Here is a 21,940-nt window from a genome sequence, read left to right as displayed (position 1 = left end):
TGTATCTTGCCATTTGTGACATAACACATTTTTCTTCTTGTGTGTTTCCCGCATAACCACCAACCCTTTATATGTTCACATGGTGGATTAAAAAAATCAACCTTTTTAGTGATTATGGAAAATGAAAATTATTATTGGTTTTAAAGTGATATGTTTGCTTTAATTATTGAAGAAAATTAAAATTCTTGATAGTAAAGTCAACATTTTCACAAACTCTAGGTTCTGTGGAAGGTCTGTTCCTCCTTCTGTGACCAGCAGTGGCAGTTTGATGAGCCTTCTTTTTGTATCTGATTCAAGTCTAGCTGTTGAGGGATTCTCAGCTCATTATGATTCACTTGATGCTTCCTCAGGTATGCTGTTACACTGTAGAATATTGTGGCAATGATGCTTATTACAATAATGAACAGCATGATGATGATACAGCTAATGCTCTTATGTTTCTTTAAACTTGAATGCCCTGCACCTGACAGTTATAACTACATTTTTCTTGCTTTGGCTGCATATTTGATATTTTTGTAGAAAATATTAATTGGGTAGTCGCACCCACACTTGGTGTGATCTAATTGCTGTTTACAGAGAGAGTCAAGGGTTATGGGAGTAGGCAGGAAAATGGAAATGAGCCCGCAACCAGATCAACCATAATACAGAGGAACCTTGATTATCCGAACGAGATAGGCGGGCACTATTTTGTTCGGATAATTGATTATTCGGTTAATCGATGCTTTATTCGGCTTTCCTCTGGGGCTCGGAATTTTCTGTAAATTCTGCTCCCTGTTCAGGAGATAAGGCAGCATCACAGCGTGTGCAAGCCCTGCCCCAACCCCGTTCAACACCGCCCCTTGCCCACCCACCCCCAACCCCGTCCAACACCACTCCCTTCCTGTCCAACACTGCCCCCAACCCCATCTAACACCACCCACTGCTTCCCCCAACACTGCCCAACCCTGCCCCCTCTCTGGGGCAGCTGGCCTGGACACCAAAAACAAGACTGTTGCTGCTGCTACTGCCTTTTGGGGGGGTGGGGGTGAGTCTCTAGATCTCACACACACACACACACACACACACCCTGTCTACCGCAACTTGTTGACAGGTTCCACAATGTTAGAGAGATTATCTGGGGAAGGGGGTTTAGAGTACACCCCTGTGTAGAACTTCAGGGAAAGTGTGGGAAGAGAGACAGAAAGAGGGGGGTTGATAGGTCAGTCATTTAGAGACAGTGCCTGCACTCCCATCAGCCCAGGACTGTTCTCGGCAGCACTTTTAATCACTGGAAACAAAGGACGCGATCAGTGTTGAACACATGTCTTTGATGTAATGTTTCTGTCAGGACCTCGAGATCTCTTTCAGATAATCCAATTTTCAGATAATTGGTATTCGGATAATCGAGGTTTCTCTGTATACCTAATAATGAAGCAGGCCAAATGGCTAAATGACCTATTTTTGCTCCTTACTCCTATGCTCTTTTAATCCCTTTTGCTGTAAAGATAAAACAAGCAGAATCATTATTGAATTTTAATATTACTGTTCAGCAATATATGTGGGATGTCATCATTGACACTGAGAGGGATCTGAAAACAGGAAGTACTTCTTCGCTCAATCAGTAATGGAAATCTGGAGCCCTTTGCTCAAACTGCTCTGGATTTTGGGTCAATTGAAATGTTAAAACTGTGATTGATTTATGTAAGTTATGGGTACCAAAGGAGATAGGCAAAGGTGCATCAAAGGAATTGAGGTACAGATTAGCCATGATCCATAAACATTTGGATGGACGTGATTTAAAACTAACAAAACTCATATTAACTATCTCATCATTAACATATAGAAAAAGGAACTGTATTTGGCTATACAGTTCAGAAACAATAGAGGTAGACACATATGGGAGTCAGCATAATATACAAACACAGGAAGGGGCATAAGAAGACTCATATTTTACAAAAAATTGAAATAGATTCCAACGGTGTTAATAGCTGTTTGCCACTTTTGATTCAGGTCATAGTGTCATAGAGATGTACAGCATGGAAACAGAGCCTTCAGTCCAACTTGTCCTTGCTGACCAGATATCCTAACCTAATCTAGTCCATTTGCCAGCAATTGGTCCATATTCCTCTAAACTCTTTCTATTCATATTCGCATCCAGATGCCTTTTAAATGCTGTAATTTTACTAGCCTTCACCACTTCCTTTGGCAGTTCATCCGAGACACGTACCACGCTCTTCGGTCCTTTATATAACTTTCCCCTCTAACCCTGAACCTATGCCCTCTAGTTCTGGATTCGTCCACCCCAGGGAAAAGACCTTGTCTATTTACCCTATCTATGCCCCTCATGATCTTATAAACATCTCAGCCTCCACTGCTCCAGAGAAACAGCCTTGTAAATCATTTCCGAATCCTTTCAAGTTTCACAGCATCCTTCCAATAGGAAGGAGACCAGAATTGCACCAAAAGTGGCCTCGCCAATGTCCTGAAAAACTGCAACATGGCCTCTCAACTCTTCTAGTCAATGCTCTGAACAAAAAAGGAAAGCATACCAAATGTGACTATCTACCTGTGACTCAACTATCAAGGAACTATGAACCTGCACACCAATGTCTCTTTGTTCAGCAACACTCCCTAGGACCTTACCATTGTGTGTATAAGTACTGTTCTGATTTGCTTTTCCAAAATGCAGCATCTTGCATTTATCTAAATTAAAATCCATCTGCCGCTCCTCAGAAAATTGACCCATCTGATCAAGCTCCCATTGTAATCTGAGGTAACCTTCTTTGCTATCCACTACACCTCCAATTTTGGTGTCATCTGCAAACTTACTAATCTCCTATGTTCACATCCAAATCATTTATATAAATGACAAAAAGCAGTGGACCCAGCAGCGGTCCTTGTGGTACACCACTGGTCACAGGCCTCCAGTCTGAAAAGCAACTCTCCACCACCACCCTCTGTTTTCTAACTTCAAGCCAGTTCTGTATCCAAGTAGCTAATTCTCCCTGTATTCCGTGAGATCCAACCTTGCCAACCAGTCTCCCATGAGGAACCTTATTGAATGCCTCACTATAGTCCATATAGATCACATCTATTACTCTGCCCTCATCAATCCTCTTTTTTACTTCTTCAAAAAACTCAATCAAGTTCGAGAGACATGACCTCCCACATACAAAGCCATGCTGACTATCCCTAATCAGTCCTTGCCTTTCCACTTACATGTAATTCCTGTTCCTCAGGATTCCCTCCAACAACTTGCCCACCACTGATGTCAGGCTCACCGGTCTATAGTTCCCCGGCTTGTCCTTACCACCTTGCTTAAATAGTGCCACCACGTTAGTCACCCTCAAGTCTTTCAGCACCTCGCCTATGACTATCGATGATACAAATATCTCAGCAAGGAGCCCAGCAATCACTTCCCTAGTTTCTCACAGACTTCTAGGGTACACCTGATCAAGTCCTGGGGATTTGTCCACTTTTATGCACTTCATGACATCCAGCACTTCCTCCTCTATAATGTGGACATTTTTCAAGATGTCACCATCTATTTCCCCACATTCTATACCTCCCATGTCCTTCTCCACAGTAAACACTGATGCAAAATACTCGTTTAGTGTCTCCCCTATCTCTTGCGGCTCCACACATAGACTGCCTTGTTGATCTTTGAGGGGCCCTATTCTCTCCCTAGTTACCCTTTTGTCCTTTTTTTGTAAAAAAACCCTTTAGATCCTCTTAACCCTATCTGCCAATGCAGTCAAGTCCCCTTTTTGTCCTCCTCATTTCCCTCTTATGTAAAAACATCATTTTTTAAACCTATGGCTAGTGATTGCCTTGTAATGGTTGTTGACAAATGTGAAGTCCTAATTCCTCTCAGTGTCCTGAAACATAATTGTCCTCTTTCCCTGAATGTTTGTTTGAGTCCTTGTAGCTTGCTCATATGTTGAAATGTCTCAACCTTAAAAGTGTATGCATGATATTTGGCAAGGGAGGTCACGTATTCATATGAGCAGGTCTCCAATCATGATTCACCGTGAACATAATTCTGTATTCTAAAATTTCTTGAATTCAAATGAAACTTTTTTTGACCTGAAAGCCTCCTTCATATCCCTAATTCTATTCATATTTTTGAAAATGACTTCCTAATAAACTGGATCATTTTAGCTTAGTGCTGCCAGTCTGCATAAATAAGGGAAAGAGTTGTTTTATAGGTGAGATTATAGAATCCCTACAGTGTAGAAACAGGCCCTTCAGCACAACAAGCCCACACCAACCCTCCATAGAGTAACTCACCCAGACCCATTCCCCCTACCCAACATTGAACCTGGGTTCAATTCCCGACTCAGGTGACTGTCTGTGTGGAGTTTGCACATTCTCCCTGTGTCTGCGTGGATTTCCTCCAGGTGCTCCGGTTTCCTCCCACAGTCCAAAAGATGTGCAGTTCTGGTGAATTGGCCATGCTAAATTGCCCATAGTGTTAGGTAAAAAGGGGTAAATGTAGGGGTATGGGTGGGTTGCGCTTCGGCGGGTCGGTGTGGACTTGTTGGGTCGAAGAGCCTGTAAGTAATCTAAAAAAAAATTTACCCCTGACTAATGCACCTAACCTACCCATCCCTGAATGCTACGGAACGATTCTCCTGTTCCCTAGATGCTGCCTGACCTGCTGCGCTTTTCCAGCAACACATTTCCATCCCTGAATGCTACGGGCAATTTAGCATGGCTAATTCATCTAACCTGCACATCTTTGGACTGTGAGAGGAAACTGGAGCACCTAGAAGAAACCCACACAGACACAGAGAGTCTGTGCAAACTCCACACAGATTGTCACCCAAGGCTGGAATCGAACCCAGGCCCCTGGTGCATTGCGGCAGCAGTGCTGCCCCTATTAGAGATATTAGAGCTGTTTTCCTTAAGTTTGGAATTATTATTGGGGTAGCAAAGTGCTCGGCAGTTAGTGCTGCTGCCTCACAGCACCAGGGATCCAGGTTCGATTCCACCCTTGGGCGACCGTTTGTGTGGAGTTTACGCATTTTCCCTGTTTCTGCATGATTTCCCTCTGGATGCTCAATTTCCTCCCACAGTCCAAAGATGTGCAGGCTAGGTGGATTAGCCATGGCAAATTCAGAGTTACAGGGATAGTGCTGGTCTGGGTGGGAATCTCTTTGGAGAGTCAGTGTCGACTCGGTGAGCTATGTGGCCTCCTCCCACACTGTAGGGATTCTATGACTATTGATTGCAATTGCTTTCCTTACTGGATTTATATTTTGAATATGGCATTGTATTCTGCAGTGGCTGAGACCAGACTTATTTTCCTTTGCTTCTCCTGAGATATCTTTTTATCAGCTGCTTATTTTACTAGCCCAGACACGAGCTGAATAAACTCTTACTGTCCCATGACCTTTCTATCTTTCTGTGGTTATTTGCAGCAAGCAAGTTGATCAGCATGGGAATTTTTCTGGATAACCTAGTGCCAATTCTGCTCTTGGATTAGGAGAAGAAAATGGATGAATCCAACTCATTGCTAGAAATACTCATGCAGCAGCTATTGTTTGGCCAGACATTTGTGGAATTTGGCATCTTGACAAATATTTCCAAACTATTATTCACAATTCAGTGGTCCAAACGATAACATGCTGTCCATTATCATTGACCATACTTGGTCATTAGTACATTTGGTACTACCGAAATTAGCTCTTTAAATTTCTTTAAAAGTAAAGATCTTTGTTTAAACTGAGTACAATTATATAAATTTCCTTACAAGAGATTTATATATTTGGTGCAACTATTTGTGCAATTGTGCTTCCTCTGGAACCCAGTCTGCTCCTTTGGGATGAATAAATAGAGGAAAGATACTGATCTTCAATCAAGGAACTCTTGGATTGATGTATCATTCCGTGCTGTACCAACTGATGGCCTAGAACTTCTGTCAGTTCAGTAATGTGACAGTTTTCATATACAGCTACTAAGAGTCACTTTTGTGGGGCCATTTTATTACTACAGCTTTGTCTTCTCTTGCCAGGAAATGTTCATTAGGGAGGGTGCCCTGGATTTCACTCTGAGGCTAATATAGATTTCATGATTTGAGAGTGAGTCTTGATGGTTCTTGGGTGTGGCTGTGTGGTCACCTGCCCCCCACACACATTCTGTCAGATGTCCAAACATTGGAGGGGCTAATACCCTTAATGGTAAGGTCCTGGGAAATGTTGCTGAACAAAAAGACCTTGGAGCGCAGGATTATAGCTCCTTGAAAGTGGAGTTGCAGGTAGATAGGATAGTGAAGAAGGCGTTTGATATGCTTTCCTTAATTGGTCAGAGCATTGAATGTTGGAGTTAGGAGGTCATGTTGCAGCTGTATAGTACGTTGGTTAGGCTACTTGTGGAATATTGTGTGCAATTCTGGTCTCCCTGCTACAGGAAGGATGTTGTGGAACTTGAAAGGGTTCAGAAAAATTAACAGGAATGTTGCCAGGATTGGAGGGTTTGAACTAAAAAGAGAGGCTGAACAGGCTGGAGCTATTTTCCCAGGAGTGGGGTGACCTTATAGAGGTTTATAGAATCATGAGGGGCATGGATAGGGAATATAGACAAGGTCTTTTCCTTGGGATGGAGGCATTCAGAACTAGAGGGCACAGGTTTAGGGTGAGAGGGGAAAAATTTAAAAGAGACTTAAGGGGCAACGTTTTCACACAGAAGGTGGTGCATGTATGAAATGAGCTGCCAGACAAAGTGGTGGAGGATGGCACAATTACAACATTTAAAAGGCATCTAGATGAGTATATGAATAAGAAAGATTTTGAAAGATATGGGCCAAGTGCTGGCAAACGGGACTAGATTAGGTTGGGATATCTGGTTGGCATTGATGAGTTGGACTGAAAGAATCTGTTTCTGTGCTAAATTAAAAATCTCACAATACCAGATTATAGTCCAACAGGTTTATTTGGAAGCACTAATTTTCGGAGCAGCGCTCCGAAAGCTAGTGCTTCCAAATAAACCTGTTGGACTATAACCAGGTGTTGTGTGATTTTTAACTTAGTACGGCCCAGTCCAGCACCAGCATCTCCAAATCATGTTTCTGTGTTGTACATCTCTATGACTCTATCATTCTATATGTGACAATCTGGTAATGGTGTGACACACAATATGTGTCACACCATTACCATTGACTCCTTTTGCCAGCCCACTGACATTAGACACTCTTCATGGGAAAGTAGAACTTGGTCATGTTGAGCTCAGTGAGACTGTGTGTGATGGTCATCTGACATGAATGCCCATTGGAACTTCACATGTTCAAGGAAGATGGCAGAATTCTAAAGCCTTCATCGATTACCTAAACATGCTGTTGATGGATCATCCACGAGCTGCCATCTTCAGCTTATTATCTGTCGTAGCCTCAGTGCCTACATTAATACCTCAGGATCCAAAATCAGCACTATTTAAACGCTAAACTTATAGGATTGTTTTACATGTAGTTCAGGCAGGGGCTGGCATATCCCAGAAATCCTGCCAACACCATTCTTCATGCAATCAACAGATCACTCTGCTCACTTGTGCTTTGTCTTTCATTTGGTACATTCCACTCTGGTTCACTGCCTAAGGGCAAATATCCCTCTACCCAGAAGGGACTGAGTGACTACCATCTGCTCTGAAATGTTGACAAGGCTGTATGTTCCAGAATTTAAGTGTTCCTCCTTAGTAAGGAGAACAAAAAAGATTATTGCAGTGAAAGAATAAATAAGACAGTTTCATTGTTTGATGTGCTCACATTTATTACAAATGACAGAAGGTCATAATTAAAGACAAACAGATAGTTAATATGAACTTGCAACTAATATGTGCCAATTTGCTTTCCCAATTTTTATCTGGTCGTCCTCCACAACATTGCTCCACCTGTTCAGAGACAATTGGAAATATATTTCATATGTAGTATAGTATAAAAGTATCAGATATGCACATATAGCTCATATTAGGTCTGATGATGTATGTGCAACACTTACAATTTGTAAGACTTTTATTAATTGTAGCTATGAATGAAAATGTAAGCTGTGAGGAGGATGCAAGAAGTAGTCAAGAGAATAATTATGGATAAATAATATTTAATATTCAGTGATTCAATAACACAATGTCCATATCAAAGAAGAGAAATGGTGAAGCACACTTCAACATGAGTCAGCATGTTCACAACAGGATGGATGACAGAAAAGACAGAAAATCATATTGCATTGAAGAGCCCATAGAATTGCCTATTGGTTAGCATTCCACCAGATTTTTAAAAAAATTTCAGTGCCATCAGGATTGAAATGTCAGGGTGGGGCACAAGATGGAGTCCAGAATTCCTGTTTTCACTTCTGTCCTTATGTGTAAAGCAATTTTAGAATCTTTTGGGTGTGGCCAAGTGAACTGCCAATTGTTTTCAGTTCTTATGTTGCGTATATTCCTATGAACATACTTAATACATTGCAGAGACTACATCAAACAGATTTATCGTGCACTTCAAGTAAATAGATAGCAACTAAAATAATCTTAAGTGGTTGTTTACTTTCAAAATTTTCTGAAAGTATCAAAACTAATTTTTAAATAATGTTGTAAAATACTTGCACAATCTCCAAAGGGTTGGCCTGAATTTGAGGCCTTCAGGATGTGAATCAAAAGGAAAATATTAAAAATGAGTTTTGAGATAGTTGATATACTTTTATATTTGGAATGGAGACACCCTGAAAACATACTGTGACTAACTGGAAGAATTTAGCTTCTGTAACGGTCTTTATGGTGTTTTAGTAACAAAGGCGGCATTTGCTGTAATTTCTGTGGGTCTGTTGAGAAAGGATTATTATTGGCATAACAAATATCTGCCAACCATCTTTTTGATTTCACATCAAATGCAAAGCTCAAAAACCGTTATGCTCTGATCCATTGCAAATCAGCTGCAGGAAATATAACAAACAAAAACAGATGAGAGCACTGAGATGCTGGGTACTTACGGGAAAAACAGTGTTAAACTCTTGCATTGGAATCAGATTAATTGAATAGTATGGCAGTGCCATTAGTACAGCAGTGGCTCTTGTTTCACAAAATGTGTGATATCAGTAGTAGGGAAGAGTGGTAAGCATTGATCATTATTAATATCTTCATTAATGAGTGCAAATTTTGACATTTGGATACAGTGGACAACTTCCAAGCAGAAGCTCATGCAGTGACTCATAAAGCATACAGCTTTTTCCTAAGCTACGCACTAAACTGCAGGAGAAGTTCTGGCATCCTGTGCACAATATGATTTTATGGTTTCATGCTTCCAGAACTGCACAAAAGTGCTTTGTGCTCTGTTTGCACTGTTGGCTGATATTCCATGGCTTAATGAAACACAGCAGGATAAAATCGCACAATTTGTGGCCACAAACTGGATTGGTTTGATTTTCCACTGCTTGCAGAAAAAAATGCATAGAGAAAGGATTCTTTTTCTTTCATTTCTAAATGTGTGTGCAATTATATAAAACAGCCAATATGTATTCAGAGTTTTGTGTGACTAGTAAGTGTACAACAGTTAGCACGTTTCTCGATTTGCAAATATAAAAGTGAAAGTGTGAGTTCTGAGTTGTGTTGAACATGGTCTGTTGCAGCAGAAAGTCTTGCTTCAGTACAGCAATGAAAGCAATTCAAATTACCAAATAAAGCTATCTGTAAAAGTTAAACAGTAGTGAAACAGTAATTCATGACTTAACTTTTAAAGTCAAATATAAATTGAAAAAAAAAATACTTAATTGCTTACAGATTCTACTATTGGAACATCAATCTTTACAAATGAGGCAGTGACCAAATATCTTCATTAATGCAAATTGAAAGACATTTTGAAAATGCACAATGCTTCTTTAGTTCGCTTTAACGTCAGCGGGAATCTGTTCTTCTTAGGCTGGCATCAACAGATTTATGTGGGAATTCCCATTTCTTCTTATAAGATATGGAATTTCTAAGTGTCTAATGCCACTGTACTCAGTCAGGTAAGAAAAGCTGGGACCAAGTTGATGACATCAACTATCAGAACTCCCACTTTTCTTGTCTCTCCTACATTTGAGTTGGGATTGCAAATGTTCATATATCTGGTGAAATAATATGAACAATTTTAATATGGAACAGGATCAGTGAATGGGTGGCACTAAAGTGGGGAGTGCTCCGCAGCATGTTACCTGTGTGAGAGTGGCATGTTTAACTTTATGCCTTGTTAAGATTAAGAACTAAAATTTGTCCTGAATGGTACAGCTATTAAGTAGGCATCAACAGAAACATGTAGATTTGTTTTCAACTTGTGCAAACACCAAGTTATGGGTTCCTGAAAGGAAAACCATTCTCAAAGTTAAACTTTGAAGTATTGTTTGCAAGCTGAAGTGCTACAGGGTTTTGAATCCTATACTACAGGACTGGAAAGATGCCATCATCCCAATTTACACCATTTCTCACAGTAGTCATGATGTTGTAGATTTAAAGGATGTGACCATTAAACCTGCTTTCCCATGAGCAGTACCTCTTATGTGAAGGTTGTACTCACTGAATCAAAACAGTCCACAGTGGGGTTCAGTCATATGATGTTTCCAAACCATGGCCAACATTTTCCATCTCATCTGAATTGGTGACATTCTGAATGTTATTATCACTTGAGCATCATTACAGTTAGATAAATTGAAAGGGCTATCTGTAATTTCAAAGACTAAATAGCTATAGGTTACTGCACATAAAGACGCCAGTCAGCCCATTGTGGGGGAGTATTAGCTATGTTTCCCTATCCTTTAGGTGCTGGTTAGATAAAACTACCCAGCAGTGCAGTAATACACAAACCTATGTTATAGTAAAGTATTCTTTTTTTTCACATAGTATGTCGGGAAGAATTCTTTGAATTGACTGGTACTTTAACCTCTCCAAACTATCCAAATGGTTACTCTCGTAACCAAGAGTGCATCTACACAATCAGTGTGGAAAACAACAAGCAAATTCTACTCAACTTTACTCACTTTAAGTTAGATGGACACCAAACTTGTACTTCTGGCTATGTTGAAGTTAGGTAAGTGTCTTTATTTGTGTTGCTCCTTAATTAAACATTTCAACATTCCAATTCCATACTCTTTACAAACCTTTAAGCTATACTTTCTGCATAGATTATAAGTGCAAGAGCATCTGTTTCAAATGAGACTATTAAGGTTGGAATTTGGCTAATGAGGCACATAGTTCCAGACCCAGCTCAATAATATATGCCCATGTGATTTTCATATCATAGAAAGATGGTGTGTGATGAAGTCAATTCACTGACTGCAGCACTTAGAAGTGACCAAGAGGAGTGGTGGTTAGTGTGTGGGGGTGGGAGAATGGTGTTGAATGCCAGATGTGCTGGTTATAAGGCCTCGGTTCCTGATGAAGGGCTTTTGCCCAAAACATTGATTTTCTTGCTCCTTGGATGCTGCCTGACCTGCTGTGCTTTTCAAGCACCTCTCTAATCTGGACTCTGGTTACAAGGCCTGTTTTGGTTTCTGGAACTTCACCCTAATTGTTTTAGAAAATGTTGAGTCTTCATCCTCTCACATCTTCATCCAACTCTCCTTGGTCCATCATATCTTACATGCCAATCCAATGCCAATTCATGTCCCCAATCAACCCCAGTGGCTTTCAATGCCTCCACATGGCACACAATTCCTCCTTATTTAATGTTGTCAGCAAAATTGGAAAATTACATTTGATTTTGTCATCCAAATCATTGATAGATATTATGAGTAGCTGGGGTCCAAATTCCTCAGTTGCCCAATAGTCACTCCCGTCCACTCCAGCAAAGATCCTCTCTTGACTCTGTTGGCTAACCAATTGTTAATCTGTGCCAACATTTTATCTCCAATCCTGCATGGCTTTTATCTTGCACACTAACCTCTTATGTGAAACTTTAATCAAAAGCTTTCTGAAGATCCAAATTCAACTGGTTCTCCCTTACCTATTCCAATAGTTACTCCAGTAGATTTGTCAAACATGGCTTCCCTTTCATATTGACTTTGTCTCATCCAATTGGTATTTTCAAAGTTAACACATCCTTCAGAATAGACACTAGCATTTTACCCATGACTTATTTTAGGCCCTTTTGAATAGGCTTCCATTACCTTTACAGGCAATCACAATGACTTCCTCACTCATTATCCCATGAAATTATTACCAGGATAATTTTGTGTAAAATCCCGGTTTCAATAATTTTATGACACCCTTGCCTGTTTTACACTAGCCCTTTAACCATGCAGAGAATGGAGTTATAAATGTTACCTGGAATCAATAGCATTGAAACTGTCTTTCTCGCACAAGCCTCCTCTGATCATATTTCGGTCATTATTGAACAACCCGTTAATCTGATTTTTACCATGGTATTCAACTTGATGGAATCATCAATGTCTTTTTGAACGGATAGGACAAGTAGAATGATGCCAGGGATAATTCATGAAACAGCAACTGCACTTCGGAATGCATTTTATTTCAAAGCCTGCTCTGATTTGAGGTTTTGAGTCCCTACCATGTGCTACCCACCCCCCACCCCAGTTCCATGTCTCTTTTATTAAAAAGTGAAGAACCTGCTGCATTTCAGTAAACTGCTATGATAAGTATGACTTTAAAAATGAGCATAACTATAAGAGTTATTGAGTACCAAAAAAAAAGTGAAAGAAAGTATTTTTTTCGAAGGGAAGATTGGTAATATTTGACTTTGGGAGCTAGATTTTCTTTGGGGAAGATTCTCCACTAAAGGTAGTTTTGACTGGATTTCCACATGGGTTCTGTATTTCATTATTATCCAAAGTCATTGTCTGATAAAGGTGTTTGCAACTCATACCCTCTCTCCATCTCAAAATTTTAATTCATGTGACAGCCCCAGAGTCTGCTCTTACAACCCTTGCTATTTGAGGTAAAGGTTCTAGAGGCATTAAAGTTATACTACATTGACTTCAATCATTGCGCTGATGTCACACCTGCTGTAGGTTAAGACAAGGTGTTCGATTCTAGCTTTTGGATGGAACAGATATGTCTTTCCAATTGCCTAAGGTCCAATTATGCCTGTCCAAACTTACTTGCATTTATGCAGTAAATCTGCTTGTTATCTAAGAACAGTACTTCCTCTTCAGATACTCTTATAATGGTCTATCCTGTGTCACTAACTATTAGCTGGGCCTAAGACTAGCAAAGACAAAAGTGGCAGCAAACTATCTCCAACCAGTACCACACACTGGGAGAAGTGGCATCCACCACAAGTTCACCTGGGAAAACATCCCTCTTTTGATAGTGCCTGGTCACAACCATAACTGATGTGGAATATCAGGAAAACTCACCTTCCACCCTACCAACCTTCACATAAATCACATCATCCGCCAACATTTCCGCCACCTCCAAACAGACCCCACCACCAGGGATATATTTCCCTCCCCACCCCTTTCTGCCTTCCACAAAGACCGTGACTACCTGGTCAGGTCGACGCCACCCTACAACCCACCCTCCCATCCTGGCACTTTCCCCTGCCACCGCAGGAACTGTAAAACCTGCGCCCACACCTCCTCCCTCACCTCTATCCAAGGCCCTAAAGGAGCCTTCCACATCCATCAAAGTTTTACTTGCACATCCACTAATATCATTTATTGTATCCGTTGCTCCCGATGCGGTCTCCTCTACATTGGGGAGACTGGGCGCCTCCTAACAGAGCGCTTTAGGGAACATCTCCGGGACACCCGCACCAATCAACCACACCGCCCCGTGTCCCAACATTTCAACTCCCCCTCCCACTCTGCTGAGGACATGGAGGTCCTGGGCCTCCTTCACCGCCACTCCCTCACCACCAGACGCCTGGAGGAAGAACGCCTCATCTTCCGCCTCGGAATACTTCAACCCCAGGGCATCAATGTGGACTTCAACAGTTTCCTCATTTCCCCTTCCCCCACCTCACCCTAGTTCCAAACTTCCAGCTCAGCACTGTCCCCATGATTTATCCGGACTTGTCCTACCTGCCGATCTCCTTTTCCACCTATCCACTCCACCCTCTCCTCCCTGACCTATCACCTTCATCCCTTCCCCCACTCACCCATTGTACTCTATGCTACTTTCTCCCCACCCCCATCCTCCTCTAGCTTACCTCTCCACGCTTCAGTCTCACTGCCTTTAATCCTGATGAAGGGCTTTTGCCTGAAAAGTCGATTTCGCTGCCCCTTGGATGCTGCCTGAACTGCTGTGCTCTTCCAGCACCACTAATCCAGTATCAGGAAAACTGTTGACTTCTCTTCAACTAACCTCGTATAGCTTTTATAAACCTTGGGGTGGGGGGATGTTGAGAAGCGATTTTACTTCAATGCTCTGAGCATTATCAGATTGTAAACTTTCAAGTATTAACTCTTTAATTTCTCACAATTATACTCAACGTTTTGAGTGTGTCAGCATTCCTTTAATGTCCAGACTGGATTCTACAAGTTTCTTCTGTGCCAGGATAGCCAGCATTTTCTATGCAAACATGACTGCTTCCATCCAGAAAATGATCTCTCTGCGCAATTGCCACTCAGTACAAATGCTATCACCAAATCTCCAAAATCAGACACGACATTCTTTAAAGCTACAGTACTGAATATATTTGTATTTTATATGGTTGCATGGAATATTTAAATTGAAATTTCATTGTTGAAACTGTAAAATGTTCTTTTTTATTACTTGCTTACATTGTAGGTAATGTTGCAACAAGAATAAAAGATACTACTAAATTTTAAACCACATGAACATTTGTTAGCAAAGCACTTAATACTACACACAAAACAGCATTCATTCTTGTAAATGTACAAATGTGTGTTTATTCTGTCTATTATTTGAGATCAAAGATCTCTTAACATGAAATGACTACTTACTTATTTCAGGAATGGTGGGTATGAAACCTCCCCCTTGGTTGGACAGTATTGTGGATCAAAAGCCCCGCCACCTATCATATCCCACAGCAATCAGCTATGGATTAAATTTAAATCAGATAACACTCTTCAATATCGTGTATTTAAGGCTCATTGGGATGGCACCACAACAGGTAATAGCATCACATGATAAAACATATCAAACACTAATTTCAGATTGATAGGTTTAATTTGGGCAAAGGGTATGCCTTATTTGTATGCAATTTTAATGACAAGGGGACAACACAGTGGCTCAGTGGTTAGCACTGCTGCCTCACAGCACCAGGGACCCAGGTTTAATCCCAGCCTCAGGCGACTGTCTGTGTGGAGTTTGCACATTCTCCCTGTATCTGCATGGGTTTCCTTTAGGTGCTACGGTTTCCTCCCACAATCCAAAGATGTGCACGTTAGGTGAATTGGTTATGCTAAATTGCCCATAGTATTCAGGGGTGTATAGGTTAGGTGCATGAGTCAGGAGTAAATGTAGGGGAATAGGTCTGGGTAGGATACTTTTTGGAGGGTTGGTGTAGACTTTTTGGGCCAAAGGGCCTGTCTCCAAACAGTAGAGATTCTAATTCAAAGCAGGAAAGAATCACAAGTTTTCACAAACCTTTGGGGTAGGATGTTCAGCATTTTGATCGAATAAGGTTACATGGAGTTTGGATGAGGTATGAACTGTCACTAATCAGCACAGATCCAGGTCTTGTTGAAAATTAATATGGATTCTTCCTTATCTGATAAACTATGAATTAAGCTGAAGATTATGTAATGAATGAATAGCCACACTACTACACTACGGATGGAGAGAATGTAGTTGATGGAAACCACTGAAGGTGGTTGGAAATGTTGGTAATCCCATGTGTGTAGACACCTTGCCCTTTTAGATGTTTTGGGAAGTGAATTTGAGAAGTGCAGTTGAGAAGCCATGGTAGCTTGCTTGCAATGCATTCTGTGGAAAATCATAGTATTATGATGGAGTAGGAAGTGAATGTTTGTCTTTATTAGTAAGTGCTGATGAAGTGGACTAGCACTAAAAAGCTATTTTTACCCATATTTCTAAAATAGTTCATAGTTATTAATGTAGTCCAGATGTGTACATATGCAGGGCATAAACTAGAAGTCTGATTTTTAACTCCATCTACTCAACCTGGTCAGAATGCTTACTTACTGCATCACCCAAGGCAATATCACAGAATTATTACAGTTCAGAAGGAGACCATTCAGTCCACCATGTGTAGGCTAACTCACCGCACAATTAAACTGACTGGTCTGTAGTTGCTTGGCTTATCTTTGGATCTGTTTTGAACAAGGTCATAACATTTACAATTTTTCAGTCCTCTGGCACCATCCTAGAGGATAAAGAAGGTGAAAAAATTATTGCCAGTGCCTCTGCAATTTCCATTCTCACTTCTCTCTATTTCCTATGCACTTCACCTACTCCCAGTGCTTTGTCAACAAGTATAGTACCTTAATCATCACCACCATAGGGCAATAAGACCAAGAAGGTTAAGTTAGACTGGGATTCCATTATAACTAGTCTATAATTTTTACACTTCTGTAATTTCCTTGTTTGGTTTGTTCCTCAACATCCTTCTCACTAATTGGCAGACTATAAACAGCACTGAGCAATGCAATTTCATCTTTTTTATTCCTTAGTGATTGTGTCTTGGCATGGCCTCAGAATGAAGAGATGACCTTATAGAACTGAGATGAGGAATTTCCTTAGGTGGTGAATCCAAAGAACTCATTGCTGCAGAAGGCTGTGGAGGCCAACTCACTGAGTATCTTTAAGACAGAGATAAATAGTTTCTTGATTAGTAAGGGTATCAAACGCGACAGGAAAAGGCAGAAGTATTGTGTCAAGAAACATGTCAACCATGATTGAATGACAGAGCAGACTCAGATGGCTGAATGACATAATTCTGCTCCTATAGTCTTTTTAAGATATTCACTTTCTCCAGCTCTGCAAAACACTCATTAATCAATAAGACGAATGGAGTAGGTTTTATATTTCTTTTCTTCAGGTTGCGGTGGAACTCTTACAGCGTCAACAGGGAGTTTTACCTCACCCAACTATCCAATGCCATATTCACACAATGCAGAATGCTACTGGCTGATTGAAATCAATGCAGGTAGTGTGATTGAACTGCAGTTTGAACAATTTCATTTGGACTCCAGCGCTGGATGCAATTTTGACTACCTAGCTGTACGTACAATCTTGTTAACATTTTTTTCTTGAAAAACTATGATATATTTAAACTAATATTTCAAGGAATTTAATATCCAGGCTGGATAGATATTGTGTGAGGTATCGAAAGTTTTTTTAAAATTCATAGATGAATGCACATTCTGAATTTTAAATAAGCGGGAAGGAGTTTATTTAAATTTATTAATTTTGTTTTTATTATTAAGCATTTTAAAGGTATTTGTAAACTATTGAAGATTTTAAACAAGTTGAGAGTCAAGCAGTATTTTTACAATGACTTAGAATGGTATAACTGTGCATCTTGCAGCTTGACATGCTATTCATATTACTAATTATGACTTATTTCTGCAAGTCCTGTAAAATTACAGAATTTCCCAGAGTTAATATGGGAAGAAATCAACTTCCATTGCACAATACAAATAAATGCTGTTTTCTCCCAATGGATACATCTTTCAGAAGTGAATACAAATACATTTCCTGATTATGGTTGGAATGGTTACAAGGAGGTTTTAGGCAGACCTAATTTGCATCCTATTTTCATAATTATGTGTGCAAATGTGGATCCAAATGCTGATGGTGCAATGCAAGATTGCACATAAATGACATTTAAACTATTGGTGGCAAGGGATTACTGGAGAAAGGTGAGAAAATTTGTGACACTCTTTGCAATAATTGAGAAGATATTTCAACCCACTAGTACTCTTTTCCAAGGGAGGGGATTAATAACTGTCCGGCAAAACTGATGGCAAACATACAAGAAAAACATCTTAGGCGAGTGTCAGAACAATTCAATATCTGGTCCCTGTTTGATGGCAGCTGTATAATGTACTTGGAAAGATGGAAACCAGTCATGGCACCGTTCTAATAAATCTACATGAAGGTGGAATCCAGTTTTGTCACAGTAAATGGTTACCAGGACAGACGAATGCTTCAAGGATGTTCTTAAAGCCTTCCGTGAGAAAATGCAATATACTCACTGACATTTGGAAACCTCTAAATCAAGACTGTACAAACGGAGAGGAAGTATTTACAAAATGGTGCCAACCATTTTCAGCATCTTCCATAGGTCCACTTAAAGGTTAAGCACTACCAAAGAAAGGAGCAATTGAAAACCCTAGTATCTCATCCACTCACCTCTTCAAACTCCACCTGTCCCACCTGTGGCAGCATCTAACCATTTAGTCATCCCAGGATCCACAGCACCATCATCCTCAATCCCGAGGGCCTGCCCAAGTAAAGAGAAAGATTATTGTCACTATGCAAAAATACAGTTTATAAGATGAGAGGGATGACCTATCTAAATATATTCCAATGGGTAATCATACAGCCCTTGGATCTTTCATGCTGCATATCTTCTTAATGCAATGAGGACATCCCTATAGATCCACTACTAAATGTAAATTGATAATCATCGGGGGAAAGTTGGATTGGAAACTCTTATAGGACTTTTCATCATGACCTAGATGACTTCTCATGGACAATATGCCTAATGTACCTATTGTGCTCAATGTTACCGTGATGTTACAATACTGCAATGATTTTCCATATCACTGTGGATGTAGATAATGCAGGTACTTTAATATTTGCACATATAGGTGTCCCATGTTGCACAATGTATTTATATATTTTGGGAGATACATTATGAGCTGCCACATAAAGATCAGATAATGTGTGATTAGATTAGATTCCCTACAGTATGGAAACAGGCCCTTCGGCCCAACAAGCCCACACTGACCCTCTGAAGAGTAATCCACCCAGACCCATTCCCCTACCCTGTATTTACCCCTGACTAATGCACCTCACACTATGGGCAATTTAGCATGGTCAATTCACCTGAGTTGCACATCTTTGGACTGTGGGAGAAACCAGAGCACGGGAGGAAATGCACACAGACAAAGGGAGAAAGTGCAAACTCCACAAAGACAGTCGCCTGAGGCTGGAGTCAAACTGTGAAGCAGCGGTGCTAACCACTGAGCCACCATGCCACCATAAGCCATTCTGGAAACATTACATCACATTATAGAATTTATGTGATCTATTGGTATAAATATCGATCTTTGCTGTGCCCAAGAGCAGGCGAACAGGAGGAAGGCCATTCAGCCCATCAATCCTGATCTGCCATTCATTAAGATCATGGTTTTTTCCCCAAAGTGTCCCTACATGCCTCTACCTTATTGGTGTATAGAAATTTATCACAGACTGATCTTCTACTGCCCACTGAGATAGAGAATTCCAAAAGATTCACAACCCTCTGATTCAAAACTTTTATTTTCATCTTATTCTGCAGTGATTTCCCCTTTAGTTTATATTGTATCCCCTGGTTCTAAACTCCTCAACCAGGGTAACAGCTTACCTGCATCTAGCTTGTCTACCTGTATTTTGTATGTTTTGATGAGATGATCTCTCATTCTTCAAATTTTGGAGAATACAATTGCCTAATCTCTCTTTATAGTACAGTCTTGTCATCCTGGGGATAAGTCTCTTAAACCTTTGTTGCTTTCTGTCTATGGTAATGATATCCTTCCTAAGATAAAGGGGCCAAAACTGTATATACTACTTCTGGTGTAATCCAATCAAGCTTCCACACAATTGAAGCAAGATTTTACCACTCCAGCACTCAAATCCTTGTTTTGTACGTTTCTCAGTGAAGACTTGTGTCGGGTGTCATTTATCTTCGATGTTAAGGGATCCTTGTTCACGTTAGCCAAACCTTTCCTTTTCACATACCATAGAATATTGCAAGTCCATTTTTGCAACTCTATATTCATATTCTATTCTTCCTTTCTTTTTCAGTTTCTTGGCCCTCCTGCCCCATGTTTGAAAATGTTAACTGCTATTTCTGGCAACTTTATGTAGGCATTTACTTTTAATCTTTTGTCTTATCCTTAACTTCCTTAGTTAGTTATGGCTAACAACCTTTTTGTGAAGTTTACCCAGTTTGAAGGAATGTATAATGGCTGCAGACAATATAAATACATTTTATATGTAGCATTTTACCTTTTATGTATTTTCCCAACTCACTTCAGCCAATTTAACCCTCATAATGTCTTTCGGTCAAAGTTAAAATGTTTGCCTCAGATTGAACTTTTTCACTTTCAAATGTAATGTCAGATTAGGTGAGATTATAGTCACCCATCCCTAAAGGTTATTTTACAACCAGACTGGTAATAAATGTAATGTGTGTAAATTACATAGATCACATATATTTCTTTTTCTCTTCTAGATTTATAATGGAAACAATACTAATTCCCAGCTTTTGGACAAACTGTGTGGTCATCAGATGTTAGTATCAATTCTCTCTTCCGGAAATAATATGTACATAATACTCCGAACTGATAGCTCAGTAACAGCAGGAGGATTTTTTGCTAAATATACACACAGTAAGTAACTCAATCCACAGCAAAATGGCCATGTTTTATTCATCATTATCTAAAATCAACAATGTTTCCTGTGAATATTTCAGCACAAGCTATTTCCAGTCACGAGCACTCGAAATGCTGGCCAATTCATTCCTTTTTGGCTCAGTTCAGATATTCCTCAGGATACTAACACTGAGCTGATGTTTGTGAGGGAATTAAGAGTGATTGGCACATGCTCCAATGGGCCAGTTTGCTGCTTCTGGCATATCTAGAGAAGGAGGTATCATTTTGGATGTAACTATGTTCACACCCACAGTGTGGTGAACGTGTAATGGACAGCCCAGCAACATAGTAGAGACAGATATATGCAAACATTTAAGGGATAATTGTATGGATATACTAGGGAGTGTGATTGAGACATAATTGCCTTTCCATGTTCACTAGGTGGATTGTGATTTTACCTATCATGCACTCTCCAGTTTAGAACACCACTGTGTAAAAAAAAACTAATCTCACTGAATGACGCATTCAGAAATGACCTTAAACAGTTAATTCCACTCATTAAATTATTAACATGTCATCACACCTTCTAATGGAAGAATGTTTGACAAAAGCCTTAATGAGGTGAGGATCTGAGACAAATTGATGTTAGAGTTGAAGTGATTTTATTAAAATTGCATTGTATAAGTCTTTGATAAGTTTTGTCACCTCAGCACACATTTCAGTTTTTGCTCTGTTCATTTGTGTAGTAGACCTTTTTCTGACAAGTTGTTCTCTGTAAGAGCAACCATTCTAGTTCCCCTCTCCCTGTATTTCCCTGTAGCTCTGCATGTTTTCTCTTCTCCAATAATTATCTAATTTTCTTTAAGCCTTGATTTAATCTGTCTTCACCACACTCTCAGGCAGTGCATTCTAGATCCTAACCAATCACTGCGTAAAGACAATGGTTCTCATGTTGGCATTGTTTCCATTGTTCTGTGTTTAACTTTCAAAGTTTGCAAATAACTAACATGTTGCTTCATTTGCAGTTTGTCAGAAAGTGATAATTGCAAATCGTAGTCAAGGGATCTTAGAAAGTACAAACTTTCCACGGCCTTATCCTTTGAAGCAAGATTGTTCCTGGACCATACAGGCAACAGCTGGGAACACCATCAACTTCACCTTCACTGCCTTCACTCTGAACTTCAAGAACTGCCACTTAGCTTGGTTAAAGGTGAGTTGGATTTGTAGTAGATAGCCATCTAGGAGATAATGGCGTCACAGTAATATCACTGGACCAGTAATCCTGGCTTATGCATGTGGGGATGTGTGTTTAAAAACAGCTGCTGGAATTTGAATTCTGTTGGATATAATATGGAATATGACATCAGTCTCAGTAATGGCGACCATGACAAGGCTTATCTAATTCACCTAGTTGGTTGCTACCAAGGGCAGGACTTTCTTTCACTGAGGAGCAGAATTCCCATTCCTCTGTTAAC

At 40.1% G+C, this 21,940-nt stretch overlaps 1 protein-coding gene across 1 annotated transcript in view; it reads left to right on the top strand.

The window, feature by feature from the left end:
* cubn (cubilin (intrinsic factor-cobalamin receptor)) overlaps positions 1-21,940 on the top strand; it is a 303,136-nt gene that overhangs the window by 84,747 nt on the left and 196,449 nt on the right. The window contains exons 18-23 of the mRNA XM_043690378.2: positions 220-350; positions 10,837-11,023; positions 14,871-15,031; positions 16,922-17,103; positions 20,327-20,483; positions 21,491-21,675. Coding sequence (XP_043546313.2) covers positions 220-350; positions 10,837-11,023; positions 14,871-15,031; positions 16,922-17,103; positions 20,327-20,483; positions 21,491-21,675 — 1,003 coding nt within the window. The remainder of the gene's footprint in view (positions 1-219; positions 351-10,836; positions 11,024-14,870; positions 15,032-16,921; positions 17,104-20,326; positions 20,484-21,490; positions 21,676-21,940) is intronic.

Source organism: Chiloscyllium plagiosum, unplaced genomic scaffold, assembly GCF_037043375.1.
Source record: "Chiloscyllium plagiosum isolate Xiang-an unplaced genomic scaffold, Cpla_swu_hap1 HiC_scaffold_5, whole genome shotgun sequence".
Classification (NCBI taxonomy): Eukaryota; Metazoa; Chordata; class Chondrichthyes; order Orectolobiformes; family Hemiscylliidae; genus Chiloscyllium; species Chiloscyllium plagiosum.
This window is presented reverse-complemented; position numbering and strand designations above follow the sequence as displayed.